The 21,227-nt window shown below is 42.2% G+C and overlaps 1 protein-coding gene across 3 annotated transcripts in view; it reads left to right on the forward strand.

Moving 5' to 3' along the window:
- The window catches only part of VPS9D1 (VPS9 domain containing 1), a 53,302-nt gene extending 36,044 nt beyond the window's left edge, over positions 1-17,258 (forward strand). For all 3 annotated transcript variants that reach the window (XM_056525990.1, XM_056525991.1, XM_056525992.1), the window contains exons 12-16: positions 2,609-2,738; positions 3,445-3,635; positions 9,684-9,750; positions 13,216-13,320; positions 14,734-17,258. In XM_056525990.1, the coding sequence (XP_056381965.1) occupies positions 2,609-2,738; positions 3,445-3,635; positions 9,684-9,750; positions 13,216-13,320; positions 14,734-14,833 (593 nt within the window). In that variant the 3' untranslated portion in view covers positions 14,834-17,258. The remainder of the gene's footprint in view (positions 1-2,608; positions 2,739-3,444; positions 3,636-9,683; positions 9,751-13,215; positions 13,321-14,733) is intronic.
- The last annotated feature ends 3,969 nt before the right edge of the window (positions 17,259-21,227 follow it).

Consider the following 21,227-nt stretch of genomic DNA (forward strand, 5'->3'; position numbering starts at 1 on the left):
TATAACATTTTGTGCAAACATGTTTAAAAATGTCCCCTTTCGACCCCTATAACTTTATTTTTCCATATACGGCAATGTATGAGGACTAGTTATTTGTGCCGTGATCTATAGTTTGTATTGGTACCATTGTTTTGGTGGGACTTTTTGATCACTTTTTATACATTTTTGTAGGGTATAGCTTAGTTTAGCTGAGGCTATAATTTGCACAGGTTTACCAAAATTGGACATTCCAAATATTCAGTGAAAAAAGGTAAAGGTGCTATCTAGTGCCTTTATCTTTTATAACATTAAAGGATGTAAGTGTAGATGTGGTTGAAGGTCCATTTCGTGTTGCAATGCAGTCACAACAATGTTAAAAGCATGTAGGTTGGTAAGGATGCCTTGTTCTGGAGCCAGGATCTGCTTGCATCCGATACCTGGTCAGATATGTGGAGTGGTGGTGAGCAGTAAAAAGCTGAACTGGGAACCTGGCAGAATTCCTCAGTAGCTTTGTTACTGCAGTATAGCATTCGCCAGCAGGTGCAAGGATCATATACGAGCCATAGATAGTTATTCTATCACTACTGCTTGTATGTGATGCTTGTACCCGCCGGTGAGCGCTGTACTGCAATAACCAAACTTGTGAGGAACTCCCCAGTCCAGCTTAATACTACAAAATTGAACAATGGAACACTGAAAGAATGTTGCCTGGTCTTATGAGTCACCATTCCAGCTGCAATATTCAGAGGGGAAGGCGTAAAAAACATGAAAGCATGGATCCATCCTGCCTTATATCAATGGCTCAGGCTGGTGGTGGTGTAATGGTTTGGGGGATATTTTCTTGGCACATTTTGGTCCCCTTAGTACTAATTGAGCATTGTATAAGCACGACAGCCTACCTGAGTATTGTTGCCGACCAAGTCTTTCCCTTTATGTTCACAATGTACCCATCTTCTGATGGCTACTTCTAGCAGGATAATGCACCATGTCACAAAGCTCACATCATCTTGAACAAAACAGTGAATTCACTGTACTTCAATGGCCTCCACAGTCACCAGATCTCAATGCAATAAAGCACCTTTGGGATATGGTGGAACAAGAGATTTGCATCATATACGTGCAGTGGACAAATCTGCAGCAACTGTGTGATGCCTCATGTATGAACCAATAACCGATGTTTTCAGCACCTTGTAGAAATTATGCCATAAGTTCTGATGGCAAAAGGGGGTCCAATCTGGACAAGCAAGGTGTACGTAATAAAGAGGCCAGTGAGTGTATATGGAAAAGAGGCTGCATTATGTATTAGGGATATGTGACTACACTCAGGGGCACATAGTAATGCTAAAGTTGTCCAGTTCACCACATAACATTAAAGTTCTGCTTAGTACATTGTTAATTATTAGTTAAAAGGCCAGAAGAACTGGTCTGGCTCATCTCCGTTACCTGTATATACCAGTTGTCCTTTCATCTTTTTCTGCCTAACCTTTCTTTTTTGTTGACTCACCATGTGCACTGTCATGTATGGTATAGTATATTACAGCCCTTGCTTTCTATAGACACCAGTAATGTGCATATGAGTATAATGTGAACAACAAATGCATTCCTACACATGTAGACTGACCTCTATAGAAATAGGATTCAAATGAAGCTTTTTTTGTTGGAGTTATGGAGCAACAAATTAACTCCTTTGCATTTCTAAATGTTTCTGGCCAACTGCAGCTAGACCAATGTCATTAACCTATGCCAGTCACTGCACTGGTTGCCCATCCACTATAGAACACTACTTGAACTTTACTCTCACCCACAATGCTCTCCACAGTGCTGCACCTCCTTATATCTGTTCCCTCTCCACTTTTTATTAGCCTGCCTTTGCGCTACATTCTGCTATGACATAAGATTAACATCTGCCATAATCTGAATACCCACCAATGCTACAGAGCCAACAGACTTCCTGATGGGATCAGCGTATAGTGACACTACTCTGGGTGCACTGTAGGTTACTGTTATATGACTCAATGATGGTGTTATTTTGATACTGTATGGTACAGAAGAGATGCCACAACCACAGTGTTCTAAGAAAAAAAATAGAACAAAGGCTAAAAGAAAATAAGATCTGAGCTGTTCCATGTTTATACACGTGGGGGCAGCACAGGATGCTGTAGTCTTATATTCACATCTTTATAGGCTAAAAGTGATAAAATGAAAGTCAGATGTGTTGGAAGTAGCCCAAAAATTTTTATAAAGTATTGACACTGGTTTAAGAAAGGTTATGCACACATGAGCGCATATGAAGCTCAGGCAATACTTCTAAGCAGTTATATGATGAAAAGGTTCTAATGTCTGAAGAAACATTCTAATATGTTCCTTGCTTGATCAGTAGAAATTGACTATTTATAGACTATTATTAGCTTGTGGCTCTAGGCTGTAATATCTAATACCAGGGGCTCCCAACAGCATGATCCCCACCTTTCACTCTTTTCTCTTTGTAGTCTATTGCCAATTCCGTTTTCTTTTCTTCCACTTCCTGAGCCAATAGCCCTGTTCAAAATGCACAAATCTCATCCCCATGAAAAATGTAAAGTACACTGTGTTACTGCACCATATTATTTTCTTATGTCCTGTTCTGCAGACCTGCTGCTATCATCCACCATGTTCTCCCTAAATCTCCCTTCAAGCCCACAAGTGAAGGAAGCTTGCTTGGAGTGTTTAGAAGACAGCTTCTTCCCACCTCTGTGGCCAGCGCTTCTTACTCTATACAGGTAACAATCCCTTCTACTCCATGATATAGGAAGGGGCTGTGTATGTACAGATACCATCTTTCTGAAAACCTTCCATCACCTCAGACCCACGCCCCGGCAATTCTTGTCTTTACTCTGGAGCTGCCTGTATTGAATCCCATAGCAATGGATCAATTTCACCTATGATCCTGCTCTGAAAAAGCAGATCATTCCACCATTCTTCTATATACAATTTGTTCATATATACAGTTTTTTGGTTATTAAATACTTATATAGGCAATATTTCTGCTATGTTTATGAAGCCATACCAATGGCACTGTCTGGGAATGAAACAATCTTTTGGTTTCTAGGACATTAAGATATAAAAGGGTAGTGTGTTTTTTGTTATCCCCTTTTTTGTTAGAAGGGTCCCCTTTAAACAAAATGTTTTTACCGGGTGACCTCCAGCGACCATCTGTAATCTGCTGGAAATCCCTGCAGCATCACCACAAGGACAATGAAGTATTACATTGTGCCTATGCAATAAAGTGATGTGATGGGATCTTCAGAGACAAGATTTTCTATGTAACCGCTCTCCAGTCTAGTTAATGGGGGGGGGGGTCCTCAATGAAGGACTCTGGTCTGTTTTTAGTATTCGCTCAAAGATTGTTTTCTAAGCCAGCCAATCTTTACTAATGGGAGAGATATATGAATACATTTACCTTTAACATGCTTTCTTCTCCCTCAGACAGGTGTTGTTTGCCCGTGAGGAATCTCTACTCCAGGTCATGGATTTGTATAGTACAGCTATGCCATCTGTGGTTGGGGTCCCAGTAAAGCTGTACCCTGAAGATATAAAAGAACCATATAAAGCTGCTGTGGAAGATTTGGAACAGCTGCCACATCAATGCTCTCCACAAAGAAAACTGGAGTGTATAGGTGAGAAACATTAGTAATCCTGTGATCATATGTCACCTACACACGGGATCTAGTAAAATCACTATAACCCGAGGTGTAAAACAGCCTAGGCAATTGTTGTCTTCACATAACAGTGGTTATATTTCACTTTCTCAGTGTTCCTGAACTTTCTTGTTTAACAGCATAGTTACATAACAGTTTGTGTGACAGAATACATGTGCGTTAAGTCACATACTACTACTTATTCGAGGAATTTAACTTTTTCCTCTGTGTCTGGTGTGCCTCTGTCACAGCCAAGTTCATGTTTAATTCTGTTCAAGATTTTTGTTTGCTGGCAGAAAATAGGAGCATCATGGTTTACGTTTAGCAGATGAAAATCAATCCTGATCTTGTCTATTAATCCCAGGTGTGGAGCTTGTAACAGTGTACAAGATATCCCTCTCCTGACAAATCTTGTAGAACTCTCAGTGGGACATGATCAGAATATTCCATTCACTGACAGCAATAGTAGATCTTAAAATGGTGAAGAATTAAAACACAAGAAGTATATTAGAAAGTTGCAGAGCTTCTTATTATGCAATATAATAATAAAACTTTAATTTACATGAATCGGGAAACTCCTTTAACCCCTTAAGGACCAGGCCATTTTACACCTTTGGACCAGAGCGTTTTTTGAACATCTGACCACTGTCACTTTAAGCATTAATAACTCTAAGACGCTTTTACCTATCATTCTGATTCCAAGATTGTTTTTTCGTGACATATTCTACTTTATGTTATTGGTAAAATTTTGTCGATACTTGCATCGTTTCTTAGTGAAAAATTCCAAAATTTGATGAAAAAATTGAAAATTTAGCATTTTTCTAACTTTGAAGCTCTCTGCTTGTAAGGAAAATGGATATTCCAAATAATTTTTTTTTTTTATTCACATATACAATATGTCCACTTTATGTTTGCATCATAAAATTTACGATTTTTTACTTTTGGAAGACACCAGAGGGCTTCAAAGTTCAGCAGCAATTTTCCAATTTTTCACAAAATTTCCAAAATCACAATTTTTCAGGGACCAGTTCAGGTTTGAAGTGGATTTGAAGGGTCTTCATATTAGAAATACCCATAAATGACCCCATTATAAAAACTGCACCCCTCAAAGTATTCAAAATGACATTCAGTCAGCGTTTTAACCCTTTAGGTGTTTCACAGGAATAGCAGCAAAGTGAAGGAGAAAATTCACAATCTTCATTTTTTACACTTGCATGTTCTTGTAGACCCAATTTTTGAATTTTTACAAGGGGTAAAATGAGAAAATGTATACTTATATTTGTAGCCCAATTTCTCTCGAGTAAGCACATACCTCATATGTCTATGTAAAGTGTTCGGTGGGCAAAGAAGAGGGCTCAGAAGCGAAGGAGCGACGAGGTGATTTTGGAGAGTACGTTTTTCTGAAATGTTTTTTTGGGGGGCATGTTGCATTTAGGAAGCCCCTATGGTGCCAGAACAGGAAAAAATACCCACATGGCATACCATTTTGGAAACTAGACCCCTTGAGGAACGTAACAAGGAATAAAGTGAGCCTTAATACCCCACAGGGGTTTCACGACTTTTGCATACGTAAAAAAAAAAAAATTCACTAAAATGTGCGTTTCCACCCAAATTTCACATGTATGCAAGGGTTAATAGCAGAAAATACCCCCCAAAATGTGTAACCCCATCTCTTCTGAGTATGGAGGTACCCCATAAGTTGACCTGAAGTGCACTACGGGCGAACTACAATGCTCAGAAGAGAAGGAGTCATATTTGGCTTTTTGAGAGCAAATTTTGCTCGGGGGCATGTCGCATTTAGGAAGCCCCTATGGTGCCAGGACAGGAAAAAAATACCCACATGGCATACCATTTTGGAAACTAGACCCCTTGAGGAAAGTAACAAGGAATAAAGTGAGCCTTAATACCCCACAGGGGTTTCACGACTTTTGCATACGTAAAAAAAAAAAAAAATTCACTAAAATGTGTGTTTCCCCCCAAAATTTCACATTTTTGCAAGGGTTAATAGCAGAAAATAACCCCCAAAATTTGTAACTCCATCTCTTCTGAGTGTGGAGGTACCCCATAAATTGACCTGAAGCGCACTACGGGCGAACTACAATGCTCAGAAGAGAGGGAGTCATATTTGGCTTTTTGAGAGCAAATTTTGCTCGGGGGGCATGTTGCATTTAGGAAGCCCCTATGGTGCCAGGACAGCAAAATAACCCCCACATGGCATACCATTTTGGAAACTAGACCCCTTGAGGAACGTAACAAGGGGTGCAGTGAGCATTTACCCCCACTGGTGTCTGTCAGATCTTTGGAACAGTGCTCTGTAAAACATTTTTAATTTGCACAGCCCACTGTCCCAAAGATCTGTCAGACACCAGTGGGGTGTAAATTCTCACTGCACCCCTCATTACATTCCGTGAGGGGTGTAGTTTCCGATATGGGGTCACATGTGAGGTTTTGTTTTTTTTGCGTTTGTCAAAACCGCTGTAACAATCAGCCAGCCCTGTGCAAATCACCTCAAATGTACATGGCGCACTCTCCCTTCTGGGCCTTGTTGTGCGCCCCCAGAGCACTTTGCGCCCGCATATGGGGTATCTCCATAGTCAGGAGAAATTGCATTACAAATTTTGGGGGGCGTTTTTCCCTTTTACCTCTTGTCAAAATGAAAAGTATGGGGCAACACCAGCATGTTAGTGTAAAAAAATTTTTTTTTTACACTAACATGCTGGTGTAGACCCCCAACTTCACCTTTTCATGAGGGGTGAAAGGAGAAAAAGGCCCCCAAAATTTGCTAGGCAATTTCTCCCGAGTACGGCGATACCCCATATGTGTCCCTAAACTGTTGCCTTGAAATACGACAGGGCTCCGAAGTGAGAGAGCGCCATGCACATTTGAGGCCTAAATTAGGGACTTGCATAGGGGTGGACATAGGGGTATTCTACGCCAGTGATTCCCAAACAGGGTGCCTCCAGCTGTTGCAAAACTCCCAGCATGCCTGGACAGTCAACAGCTGTCCGGCAATACTGGGAGTTGTTGTTTTGCAACAGCTGGAGGCTCTATTTTGGAAACAGTGGCGTACCAGACGCTTTCATTTTTATTGGAGAGGGGAGGGGGGCTGTGTAGGGGTATGTGTATATGTAGTGTTTTTTTACTTTTTATTTTATTTTGTGTTAGTGTAGTGTAGTGTTTTTAGGGTACAGTCACATGGGCGGGGGATTACAGCGAGTTTGAGCTGCCGCGCAAAATTTGCTGCATCGCAAACTTGCAGCCTGATACATTCACATGGGCAGGGGGCTTACTGTGAGTATCCTGTACATTCACAGTGGGGGGGGGACCTCCAGCTGTTGCAAAACTACAACTCCCAGCATGCACAGTCCATCAGTGCATGCTGGTAGTTCTAGTTTTGCAACAGCTGAAGGCACACGGGTTGGGAAACACCGAGTGAGGAAACAGACAATGTTTTCCAACCAGTGTGCCTCCTGTTGTTGCAAAACCACAACTCCCAGCATTCTCAGGCATGCTGGGAGTAGTAGTTCGGCAACATCTTTAGAGCCAGATGTTGCCGAACTACAACTCCCAGCATGCTTGGAGTTGTAGTTTTGCAACATCTGGAGGACTACAGTTTGCAGACCACTAATACAGTGGTTCCCAATCTGTGCCCTTCCAGATGTTGCAAAACTACAACTCCCAGTATGCCAAAACTGTCCAGGCATGCTGGGAGTTTTAGTTCTGCAACATCTGAAGGGCCAGATGTTACAGAACTACAACTCCCAGCATGCCTGGACAGTAAGGGCATGCTGAGGATGTGTAGTTTTGCAACATCTGGAAGGGCACAGTGGTCTCCAAACTGTGGACCTCCAGATGTTGCAAAACTGCAACTCCCAGCATGCCCAGATGCCAAGGGCTGTCTGGGCATGCTGGGAGTTGTAGTTGACAGGGTCCCATTACAGCAATGCATGTCGCTTTACGGCGACGTACATTGCTGTAAAGGGCCCGACCGCGGCTGAAGAGGAACTCACCTGTCGCCGCCGTCTCCGCCGCCGGGATCCGGGTCTTCAGGGACGAGGTAAGTACCGGGACCGGTCCCCAGCACTCCCCCGTCCCCCGCCGCGTCCTCCGGTCTTCCTCCCGTCCTCTTCGGACTTCAAGGGGCCGGGCAGGGCAGGAGGAAGTAACCGCACCCCCCCTGCGATTGGTCGGTTAACTAAACGACCTATCGCAGGGGATCGGAGGAGGTGGCAGGCTTGCCACCTCGCTCCTATACTCCAGCATGGTCCTGGCTGTCTGTGACAGCCGGGATCATGCGAAATTACCGGGCGGTCGGGTCCCAGAGACCCGATCAACCCGGTATCGCCGCAGATCGCAAGGGCGATTTCCCTTGCGATTTGCGGCGATCGCCGACATGGGGGGCCTACATGGCCCCCCTCGGCGTTTGCCCTGGATGCCTGCTGAAGGATTTCAGCAAGCATCCAGTTCCGATCTCTGCCCGGCGAGCGGCAGAGACCGGAAAATGCCATGACGTTGTGGAACGTCATTGGTCCTTAAAGCCCAGGGTGCCATGACGTTCCACAACGTCATTGGTCCTTAAGAGGTTAAAGGGGTACTCCACTGGGGATTTTTTTTTTTTTTTAAATCAGCTGGTGCCAGAAAGTTAAACAGATTTGTAAATTACTTCTATTTAAAAATCTTAACCCTTCCTGTACTTATGAGCTGTTGTATGCTCTACAGGAAGTTATTTTCTTTTTGAATTTCCTTTCTGCCTGACCACAGTGCTCTCTGCTGACACCTCTGTCCATTTTAGGAACTGTCAAGAGGAGGAGCAAATCCCCTACCAAACCTATCCTGCTCCGGACAGTTCCTAAAATGGACAGAGGTGTCAGCAGAGAGCACTGTGATCAGACAGAAAGGAAATTCAAAAAGAAAAGAACTCCCAGTGGAGCATATAGTGGAATGATTAAGATTCTTAAATAGAAGTAATTTACAAATCTGTTTAACTTTCTGGCACCAATTGATTAAAAAAAAAAGCTTTTGCACTGGAGTACCCCTTTTAACTCAGAGGACAATGCATCCAGTAATCCTACAGTTAAAGGGGTTATCCACCATAAGGTGATTTTAGTACGTACCTGGCAGACAGTAATGGACATGCTTAGGAAGGATCTGCGCTTGTCTTGGGTAGAGATGAGCGAACTTACAGTAAATTCGATTCGTCACGAACTTCTCGGCTTGGCAGTTGATGACTTTTCCTGCATAAATTAGTTCAGTTTTCAGATGCTCCGATGGGCTGGAAAAGGTGGATACAGTCCTAGGAGACTCTTTCCTAGGAATGTATCCACCTTTTCCAGCCCACCGGAGCACCTGAAAGCTGAACTAATTTATGCAGGATAAGTCATCAACTGCCGAGCCGAGAAGTTCGTGACAAATCGAATTTACTGTAAGTTCGCTCATCTCTAGTTGTGAGATTACCATAATACTGTGGCTAGCTGTATGTGAACCAGTATTTCCTGTTTGACTTTTCTTTTTTTTGACTGCAAATCCCATAATTCCATCTTCCTCCCTCCCACACATCAGCCACCCCACCCATTGAAACATAAATGAGCTGCATCCATTCAAATCAGTGTGGTTTTCAATCAGGGTGCCTACAGCTGTTGCATTAGTTGCAGATTGATTCCTCCACTCACTGAAGCAGACAGGCTCCCTGTCATCAGCTGATTAGTAAGTCAGGTCTCAACCGCATTGCAAGCTGGGAAAAATCTGAAACCACAGTCATTTTGTATGCTGGTAAAAATAAGTATTGGGGTGAAAATCACAGAAGAATTGTGAGCAAACCGTCACACACAGCTACAGACACTATATTATGTACTACACTAACTTTACAGCCCCTGTAGCATAGTCAAATAAAAAAAAAATCCTGGACTACCCCTTTAAGTTATATAGCCATGGAAACGCTGCTCAGATAACTCTACAACCCATATTAAGACTTATCTATGTTACACGAAGTTGTGATACATTAATTGATGTGATTTTTGTATTTACTAGTGAGGACCATGCGTGTCATTTGTGAGTGTGCAGAAGAATACTGCCCCGTTCCTGGGACTGCAGCCATGTGAGTGTCTTATATTTGGATTTAAAGGAGCAAAGATTGAGTTGAGGATGATGTATAGCATACAGTCTGAGAAAAACCGTCCGTGGGGCTCTCCACCGTATGTGTAATATTTTTCCTGTCTTTGTCCATCTGTATATGTGTCTCACTCTGCTCTTTTCGTTCTCCCTCTCCTAGTGTGCACAGGTTGCAGAGTACATGATGTTTATTGGGTACACATAGGAGGCCCCTCAGGGATCTATACTGATGGATGAGAAGTGACAGTCTCAGGCAGAACATGGCCTGTCCTGCAGAGCACAAGAGGCTGCGTCACTCTGCAGAGCAGCAGCTCCCAAGCACAGCACTTGTCTGCTCTAATTACCATAGAGAGACAGAAGATGAAGAAGTGGTGGGGGGGGAGGCAGAACTGCAGATAGGAACATGTCAGGGAAGGGACCAGACAGCAACATAGTGGAGGGGAGAGAACATGGAAATGTATTACTAAAAGGGAGCAGGAAAGAGGTCAGATCACGATCACAGAATATCAGCTGGGTTTATTGGGAATTAGCAATGGGTAATGTAATCTAGGTGAGAAGCAGTCGAGGGGAAGATAAATAATAAGGTTGGGAAAATCAAGCAGGGTTTAATAAATAATTCATGGGGAGTCTTGCAGACTTAAAGTTGAATAAATAACAAAAACCTAGGTTTTCATTGCAACCCAGGTTTCAATAAAAGCACACACGGGGAACATTGATCCCTATAGTGGGAGCCACTTACTTTCTATGCATAACATTTATATTTTATGAGCTTCTACTTAACAAAATTAGATTGATGGTTTTCCACACTATTATAATAGCTTCTAACACGATAGACTGGATAAAGAGATTATGTTAATGGAGTACAGTGTGGGGGGGTGCATGTATCATAAGGCCAGTACCTGCTATGGGGTCCTTAAAGGACAACTGCAGCGGTATGACACTTATCCCCTATCCACAGGATAGGGGATAAGTGTTTGATTGCGGGGGGTCCGACCGCTGGGACCCCCCGCGATCTCCCTAATGGGGCGCCGCCATTAGCGCTCACGGTGAGCGCTAAGGCGCGTAGCGTCGACCTAGAGGTCGACGGTGACGCCCCGTCTCCTCCCCGTCCCCATACAGTTCTATGGGTTAGACGAGGAGGCACGAACGCTGCCTCCCCGCCTCTCCCATAGAGATGTATGGAGGAGGCGTGCCGGCTGCAATGTCATGCTGCTGCCGGCACGCCCCCTGCACAGGACAGCCACAGCCCCGTACAGGAGATCACATGGGGTCCCAGCGGTCGGACCCCCCCCCCCCCCGCGATCAAACACTTATCCCCTATCTTGTGGATAGGGGATAAGTGTTAATCACGCTGCAGATGTCATTTAAAGAGATGGGCACCAGTTTTGATTGGTGCCATTGGTTTATCCTAGTTGGAACTTTGTTGTTAGATCACCATGAAGGTTATTAGCTGATGGATGCCTGCCATTTAGGTGCAGTCAGATTTGTTGATTTTTGGATAAAGTTGACCAATTGCAATTAAAGAAACTGTAAGAATTACTGGAAAACAAACACGAAAAATAGTAGTGGTAACATTCCCTGCTTTGGAGATGAGAAACATTTTTATATTCACTTTCCAAGAGCTTTGCTTCCTGTGGATGGAAATATTCCCTGGTCATATCTGACTAAGGCTGGGTTCACACCACGTTTTTGCAATAGAGTTCCCGCATAAGTTTTCAATTTGAAAACCATATGGAACCATATTGAAAACCTTATGCGTTGACTCTCCATTGAAAACCGTATGCCAAAAGATGCATCCGGTTGTGTCCGTTTTGCATCTTGTACAATTTTGTCCATTTTTTTTCCCGTACCCAAAACCGCAGCCTACCACGGTTTTTGATCTGGGTGAAAAAACGTATACTTTTTTTTTTTTTACATGGGAGTCAATGTGAACCGTACAGAACCGTATGTGCGTACTAGAGATGAGCGAACTTACAGTAAATTCATTTTGTCATGAACTTCTCAGCTCGGCGGTTGCTGACTTTTCCTGCATAAATTAGTTCAGCTTTCAGGTGCTCCGGTGGGCTGGAAAAGGTGGATACAGTCCTAGGAAAGAGTCTCCTAGGACGGTATCCACCTTTTCCAGCCCACGGGAGCACCTGAAAGCTGAACTCATTTATGCAGGAAAAGTCAGCAACCGCCGAGCCGAGAAGTTCGTGACGAATCGAATTTACTGTAAGTTCACTCATCTCTAGTGCGTACGGTTCCATCCGGTTTGCACCATACAGTTTTTGACTTTGCACAGTTTTTTTCTTGGAATTTCAATCAAACAAGTGAAACTTTATTCATAAGAGTGAAAAGTTAAACGTATATTTTTTTTTCTTAAACTGATGCAACTGGACATCATATTTCAAACTGTATACAGTTTTTAACCATATACAGGTTAAAATTTGTACGCACATTTTGATACAGTTTAGTCCGGTTTTGAGGAATCCTTTTTTCATCCGAAAACCTGATACGGGAAATGTATTGCAAAAACGTGGTGTGAACCCACCCTAACACAGAGGCTTTCTTCCAAACAATGGATTAGCTGAGTATTATCTCTAGATCAATGACAACAAACAGATATCATAAGGAACTGAAAGTAAAATATATAAAAAAAACAAAGTTGCAGCACTTTTTATTCTGTAGTTATTAGGTTAATACACATAAGATCGGACAACCACTTTAAGATGACCAAACAGTAACCAGACTGTACAAAGGTTGTGAAGTAATAAACTAAGCATGTGGGCTGAGCAGCCAAGAAATGGGACCAAACACGACGAGACACCAAACCAGGGAGATGTCTGCTCTATCGGAGGGGGTTAAGCACAGGCAGCAGTCTATGTTGCTCAGGGCATGTTTTGGGTGCAACTGTCAGGACATAATGAGCCTGGAACACTCAAACTTCCAGACACATCAGCATCGTGAGTGGCCCCACAATGAACCTAGACAGCAGGGGATAGCTGTGGGGTGATGACCCCAGACACACAGGACACCTTTAATGTTCCTTGAGACAAGATGCAGAAAGCCTAAATTCCTCACAAAGCCACCCTTGATCTCAGATATAACCCAGCCCCATAATCTTGTCCCCTCCCTGCAAGCGGTCATCATTCTTCTCCATACAGGCTCAGCTAGGCAGAAATGTCCTGACCCCAAACAGACTCAAAAGAAGGATCCTGTTTACTGCTTATCAACAGATCATTCTTATGACAAGTACAAGCACATAAGACATAAGATACCTGTCATTCATTGGCACAGGGTGCTCCTCCAGGATAAGCCCTGTCAATGCCCTATTAGGACCCATGGAAGCTTTCTAGGTGCATATACCAAATGTAGGGCTGAAATACTAAACAGAGCCGTAAATTGAACAATGTGTTTAGTACAATGTGTCTTAGATGTTTACCTAAATTTTCCTTTTGACTTATTTTAGTGGAGCAGATGACCTACTGCCCATCCTGGCATTTGTATTGCTGAAAAGCCACATGTCTCATTTGCTGTCAGAGTGTGCAGCGCTGGAGGAGTTTATACACGAGGGGTAAGTGCCCACTATTACTGTCTGCCTCAGCAGCTTCTACTATGACAGTATATGTAAGTATTACAGAGTCTCCACTAGCATTAGTTAATAGCAGAGAAGCGCCCTGTCCCTGTAATGTCATTCACTTTTAGTCAGCTGGGTGACATGTCTGCTATTGTGACAGCTTTATTGTCTGCCGCTTGTTTCCCTGAGCTACTTCTGCAGACTCATGCCTATTCCTCTCAGTCACTTTACTTCAGCTTAATATTTGTCCTTCCCAACCAGTGTCTGGTCTACATTTTTTGCTTGTCTTTTTGATACTTTGTTAGAGCCCCCTCCTCCTCCTTGTGCTGCTTTTTACCTTATTTATTTGGGTTTTTATTTAGGTATCCATGTTTTAGTTACATTTGTGTAGGACAGATAGACATAAAGACTTATAAAGCTTCTACAGCAAATATTGAGATCTTCATAAGGTCCGATTACAGTAAAATTCTAACAGATTATTAGCTACTCTAGATTAATGAATAGTCAGAGTTGTATAAAAAAAAACTAGCTTGTAAGAGTAGAAAGTATTAGAGATTGTGTCACACAGACAGTCCCTTTCCATATGACTTATTAGTTCGTATAGATGTTTTTTAAGAGGAATCCCCTTCTTCTGACCCCCCTGGCTACTAACCAGAGCAGAAAACCACTAATACGGAAAAATACCCAGCATGTTCAAGAATTAGGCTATGTTCACATGTAGCCTTAAACATCTGTTACGCACCAACATAGGTGGCAAAAAACCTTGCAACGTGCTGCCATTGTTTTTAGTTGGAATAGGTGCCGCAGTTCACAATGCTGCGGACATTAATAAATCTCATGTTTTGCTGTATTGGCATGTTAACTTGAGAACCTGTCACTGTATATGATACATACAGAAATTAGATCGATTTTCTCTGTACAGCACTGTGGAATATGCTAGCACTATATAAGTAACAGTCAAGATATAATGATTAAAGGGGTATTCCAGGAAAAAAAAAAAAATCAAATATCAACTGGCTCCAGAAAGGTAAACAGATTTGTAAATTACTTCTATACAAAAATCTTAATCCTTTCAGTACTTATGAGCTTCTGAAGTTAAGGTTGTTCTTTTCTGTCTAAGTGCTCCCTGATGACACGTGTCTCTGAACCGCCCAGTTTAGAAGAGGTTTGCTATGGGGATTTGCTTCTAAACTGGGCGGTTCCCGAGACACGTGTCATCAGAGAGGACTTAGACAGAAAAGAACAACCTTAACTTCAGAAGCTCATAAGTACTGAAAGGATTAAGATTTTTTAATAGAAGTAATATACAAATCTGTTTAACTTTCTGGAGCCATTTGATATATAAAAAAAAGTTTTTTCCTGGAATACCCCTTTAAATAATTCTGAACCATTTTTTCTTGTTTTCCCCAGATATCTGATTGGAGAGGAAGGTTATTGCCTGACCTCTCTACAGAGTGCCCTAGCTTATTTGGAGACTCTTCCTGTGCCCCCATCACCCCCACCTGTCTGAGGAGAAGAGGCATGGAGAAACTACTAATGTTACAAGCTGCATTGGTCCTCTGAATGGCTCTCACATTATTATGCGCCTGACCTGTGTACATTAAGAAATTCTCAACCACTGGTCATTCTTCCTTGAATGTGAATCAGAAATATAGCATTACGTATATAAATATATATACACCACTCTTTCAGGGGCCATAGGAGATTTATGGAACATCTTTTCATGGCCAATACTTTTCTAAAAGTACATATATAGAGCTGCTAAGACTTTATGATAAAATCCAACATGACTACTGTTACAGCTCTTGCATGGGTTGTCTCCTTCATTTTTCCAGAATTCTCATTACCTTATTATTAAAATGTTGGGTTAAAAACACCTTTGTGAGCCACAATGGCAGCCATCTTGTCACCCAGCTTTTCCACAAACAGAAATACTATTCCGCTATTGCTAAGAAAGCTGGTGGCAACTAATATGACTGCTTTTCTAGAGTACAGATTATCCTCTAGAAGTATTCTTCAATAAGGGATGTAGCCATCAGGAAGGTTTGGAGACAATCCATACAGGAGGCTTCATTAAGGCTGTACTGGTTGTGACCCAGCTTTTCCAGAAACAGATAAACTGTAACAAAGAAAAGGCGTTTAATAACTATGGAATGATGAAATAACTTACCGTATATTAACTGGGAATTTACTGATTTCAGGGGAAAATATTCTTTCCTTGTAAAGATGCATTTTCTTGAGAAAAATCCAACATACTTTAAAACTGTTAGCAGAGCCTGGTTATCATGAAAACACGGAAAAGACTGGACATATACCACACAATCTATTAGTCACATACTGATTATGAGCTTATGATAAGTAATTATAATATTGCACTAAATTATTTATATCTTGTTTTATTTTAACATAATAGGCAACTTGTAGTTCCTCAGATTCTTTCAACTTTAACCCCTTGCCGAAAATGGACGTTCATTAACGTCCATCTGCGACTCTCGAGGTATGACACGTGCTCAGCTATAGGCAACCAGGACCCATAGCTAATGCCGGACATGGCTGATGTCCAGCATTAACCCTTTAGACGCGGCGATCAAACTTGATCGCCGCGTCTAAAATGAAAGTAAACATTGCCTCAGTGGTGCTCTTTGGGACCGCCACGGTGAAATTGCAGTGTCCTGAACAGCTTGCAGGAGGCGAGGAGGATCCTTACCTGCCTCCTCGCTGTCCAATCGGCGAATGACTGCTCCGTGCCATGGCAGTGATCAGTGTAGGAAATCATTGTGTACAATGTTAGAGTCCCATATGGGGGCTATAACATTGCAAAAAATAAAGTGTTAATAAATGTGATTTAACCCCTTCCCTACTAAAAGTTTGAATCACCCCCCTTTTCCCATTTAAAAAAAACTGTGTAAATAAAAATAAACATGTGGTATCGCCTCGTGCGTAAATGTCCGAACTATAAAAATTATATCGTTAATTAAACCGCACGGTCAGTGGCGTACACGTAAAAAAATTCCAAAGTCCAAAATAGCTGATTTTTTGGTCACTTTTTATACCATAAAAAAATAAAAAGTGATCAAAAAGTCAGATCAAAACAAAAATGGTACCGATAAAAACTTCAGATCACGGCGCAAAAAATGAGTCTTCATATCACCCCTTATACGGAAAAATAAAGTTATAGGGGTCAGAAGAGGACATTTTTCAATTTATTAATTTTGGTGCATGTAGTTAATTTATTTTCTTTTTTTTTTGGAGTAAAATAAAAATCAAACTTATACAAATTGGGTTTCCTTGCGACTGTATGGACCTACAGAATAAATATAAGGTGCAATGTTTACCGAAAACTGCACTGCATAGAAACGGAAGCCTCTCAAAATTACAAAATGGCTTTTTTTATTTTTTTTTCAATTTTGCCCCACAAATAATTTTTCTGGTTTCGCCGTATATTTTGTAGTGAAATAATTAATGGTATTACAAAGTAAAATTGTTAGCGCAAAGAAAATTGAAAGTGTTATGATTTTTAGAAGGTGAGGAGGAAAAAACAAAAGTGCAAAAATGAAAAATCGCCAAAGAGGGAAGGGGTTAACAAATTTCATTTTGCCTGGACTTCTACAATTTTACAGACTGGAGCACCACATTTGATTTATGTTACAATGATGACATAATATACGCTATAATGTGGCTGATGTGAAACTATAACTTCATTTATGCCATTAGTTGGAGCTGCAAAATAATGTTCTATGCCAGTGATCTCCAACCTGTAGCTTTCCAGCTGTAGCAAAACTACAGCTCCCACTATACTGTTGGGGCATGGTGGGAGTTATAGTTTTAACACATGGTTTAGATCACTAGCCTAGACCAGAGAGAACTAAAAAGTTCTACTTATACTTTTGTGCTGAAAAAAAAATATTTTTAATAAAATGTTTTCCTTAAATAGATACATTTTTACTGAGCCTTTCTATTCCAAAAGACAATAGTAAATAATTGGGACTGTTCCATCTACTTCTTTCTGGCAAGGCATTTTGAGACTGGTATGCTCAATGGTAAATTAGTGCTGTCACATAAGGGATATTTTTGCACATAGCTACATGGGGTGTTGTCATCATAGTCTTCTTCTTTGATACATTTTTTTTTTTTTATTCACAAAACTTTACATATTATCTTTATAGTTCTTTTTTGAATGTCTATTTACACAGACAGATTAATTGCCATAACAATTTTGTCAGCATCATGTTCCCTTTTTACACGGGGAGATTTTGTGCTTACAGATAATCTTTATTCCTATATCAAAGAAGTGATCAGCCAACAAACATTTGCTAAGATGCTTAGATTGGAAAAAATGTTTTTAGGAAAAAAATGTTGCCCAGTCATCAGATTGTGTGAAAGGGCCTAACATATTTATACAAAATCTGTGAAAAATCCTTGTGGCTTGTACAACTTCATGCGTTATTATTGAGGTATATAAAATGGATCATCTCCAAAAGAACACCTCTTTGAGAAGACCCTTGTTCAGACCAGATTTCCCATGTACACCTTTCAAATCCACCATATATTGCATACTGGCCATCTTCCCTGGCCACCACCTGTGCAATATTGAGTAATCTTCTCAAAGTTGTTTCACTGTAATAGAAACCTGCAGCCATTGTACAGCCTCCATGCACATAGAATGTTGTGCACATATAAAACCCAAAACATTTACACATTTTTTCATAGGGTTAAGGGTGCACCACACCCATTTACCCAGGTCCCTAGTGATATCATTGGATCATGCCAGGCCAGCATAGAGGTGGGGATATGTAGGCCAAAAGGAATGACCCGGCAGTCAGACGTAAGCCGAACTGACTGCCAGGAATTGTAGTTTCCCTACAGCGTTCACCATGACACCAGGGTGAAGGACCCGAACATCCAGAGCTAAACTCCAGATCTGGACTTAATAGAGTGATAATAGGTGACTTAAATGGGCACTGTCAGATACTGTCTAATATCCTTCATAAGAAAATATTTCCTTTTGATAGAAATCCTGACTTTGTCTGAAGCACAGGCATGGACAAAGCCCAGTAAGTGAGGGTGGGCTAGCACTCTTCTGAGCTCTCTCCTGTCTGATAGGACTCCTCTGTTCTCTCCTGTCTGATAGCACTCCTCTGTTCTCTCTCCTGTCTGATAGTACTCCTGTGTGCTCTCTCCTGTCTGATAGTACTCCTGTGTGCTCTCTCCTGTCTGATAGGACTCCTCTGTTCTCTCTCGTGTCTGATTGCACTCCTCTGTGCTCTCTGATAGTACTCCTCTGTGCTCTCTCCTGTCTGATAGCACTCCTCTATGCTCTCTGATAGTACTCCTCTGTGTTCTCTGATAGCACTCCTTTGTGCTCTCTCCTTTCTGGTAGTACTTCTCTGTGCTCTCTGATAGAACTCCTCTGTGCTCTCTAATACCACTCCTCTGTGCTCTCTGATAGGACTACTCTGTGCTCTCTGATAGCACTCCTCTGTGCCCTCTCCTGTCTGATAGCACTCCTCTGTGCTCTCTGATAGCACTCCTCTGTGCTCTCTCCTTTCTGATAGGACTCCTCTGTGCTCTCTGACAGGACTCCTCTGTGCTCTCTGATAGCACTCCTCTGTGCTCTCTCCTGTCTGATAACACTCCTCTGTGTCCTCTCCTGTCTGATAGCACTCCTCTGTGCCCTCTCCTGTCTGATAGCACTCCTCTGTGCTCTCTGATAGCACTACTCTGTGCTCTCTGATAGCACTCCTCTGTGGTCTCTGATAGCACTCCTCTGTGGTCTCTCCTTTCTGATAGTACTTCTCTGTGCTCTCTGATAGCACTCCTTTGCTCTCTGATAGCACTCCTCTGTGCTCTCTCCTTTCTGATAGCATTCCTCTGTGCTTTCTCCTTTCTGATAGCACTCCTGTGCTCTCTCCTTTCTGATAGTACTTCTCTGTGCTCACTCCTTTCTGATAGTACTTCTCTGTGCTCTCTGATAATACTCCTCTGTGTTCTCTCCTGTCTGATAGCACTCCTCTGTGCTCTCTCCTGTCTGATAGCACTCCTCTGTGCTCTCTCCTGTCTGATAGCACTCCTCTGTGCTCTCTCCTGTCTGATAGCACTCCTCTGTGCTCTCTCATGTCTATGAAGAGAGGAGGGTAAGCTGTTGCCAGAATCCTCTGATGGTGGTTTATCTCTCCGAGAACAGTAGCGTTGGAGAACATGCTAGACCCTTCTATCCCCTGACATTATCTGACATTTTTTTTCTCTAATTCTTAGGGAACACATAGGGTAGACAGTCTAAGAATGAACCATGTTTATCACAATGGCTAAGGCTTCTTTCACACTGCCGTTGTGCAATCGGGGAACCCGGGAGAATAGCGGTTGGAAAAATACAGCATGCAATGTTTTTTCCTACCACTACTCCCATCAATAAACAACGGCGCCCGACGGATCCCGTAATAGTAAATGGGATCTGTCGGGACCCGTTGTTTCCTGTTGTGCCCTGTCAAGAAAAGTCCATTAAGGCACAAAAAAAAGTGCCTGACGGACGTTTGCAGACGGGGCACAACGTCCGTGTGAAAGGGGCCTAAAAATTGTGTGTAGACCAACTTATTTGGCCTAAATGGTGCCAGAATTCTGTCACATTTTTTGGCACACAGTTTTGAATGTTTATCTATGCCACTTTTACTGAGGTCAGTACCCTTTTTCAGACATGCCAAAAAGCGTCAAACTCAAGAAATGAGGTGCTAGTCACATGGGTTTCTTGGGGCAAATTGCACTAGAATAGCAAATGTTCTCTTTAGTTTTTAGGCAGTTATTTTTTTTCAGCTTAGAAAAAAAATTTCACTTTTAGAATGGTTATATACACTGCAGCCTTTTGTAGCAGACTTTTCAGCCAAAGCAAGAAGTGGATTAGTAAGATAACGGTAATATAAAGGAAAGATTTAGGCTAGGTTCACACTTAGGAATCTCTAGACTGAAAAATAATTTGCTCGGAACATCTGAAAGCAGCCATCACCGACTGAATATGTTTGTCACCTGGACCACGTGGACATTGCCATTCTCATAGATGCTAATGTCAGTAGAGCGGAATTGGCTTAAAAGGGGTACTCCGGCCCTAGACACCTTATCCCCTATCCAAAGGATAGGGGATAAGATGTCTGATCGCTGGGGTCCCGCTGCTGTGGACCCCCGCGATCTCTCCTGCAGCCCCCCGAGTCATCAGCTGTACGGAGCTAAATTTGCTCTGTGGCTGATGACTCACGATACAGGGGCCGGCGGTTCGTGACATCACAGCGCCACCCCCTCGTGACCTCACGAATCGCTGTCTAGGGGCAGAGTACCCCTTTAATAATTTAGCAAACTCATTCTTTTAGCAGCAGAATTTTAGGGACAGAGGGGGAGATTTATCAAAACCTGCCCAGAGGAAAAGTTGCTGAGTTGCCCATAACAACCAATCAGATCGCTTCTTTCATTTTTGAAAAGGCCTCTGAAAAATGAAAGAAGCAATCTGATTGGTTGCTATGGGCAACTCAGCAACTTTTCCTCTGGACAGGTTTTGATAAATCTCCCCCAGAATGCTGAAGTTACATATTGTGCACTGTGCAGCAAAATCCTCCCAAAAAAGTAGAGGTGGTATCAATGATGCACATAAAAGCTGGTACAGAGACTGACTGCCAATTCTTGAAGATTAGATTGTAGGCTAAGCTGTTTTAGGTTAGCTTATAAAACGGTTTTAGTTTTGTGGCCTAAATTTGGTATGCATTTTTGTGATTTACCATCTCCTTCAGCTGTCACTCAACTTCAGACCCTATTTACTTCTCCCAGCAATGCTCATAACCTGTTCATCTTCGGTTCCTCGGCAGCAGCTAATGTAGGCCATCCTGCAACTCCTTGTAGGGTAGATAAAAATGTTGGGTTTACAT

This window comes from Hyla sarda, chromosome 6 (assembly GCF_029499605.1).
Source record: "Hyla sarda isolate aHylSar1 chromosome 6, aHylSar1.hap1, whole genome shotgun sequence".
NCBI classification, from domain to species: domain Eukaryota; kingdom Metazoa; phylum Chordata; class Amphibia; order Anura; family Hylidae; genus Hyla; species Hyla sarda.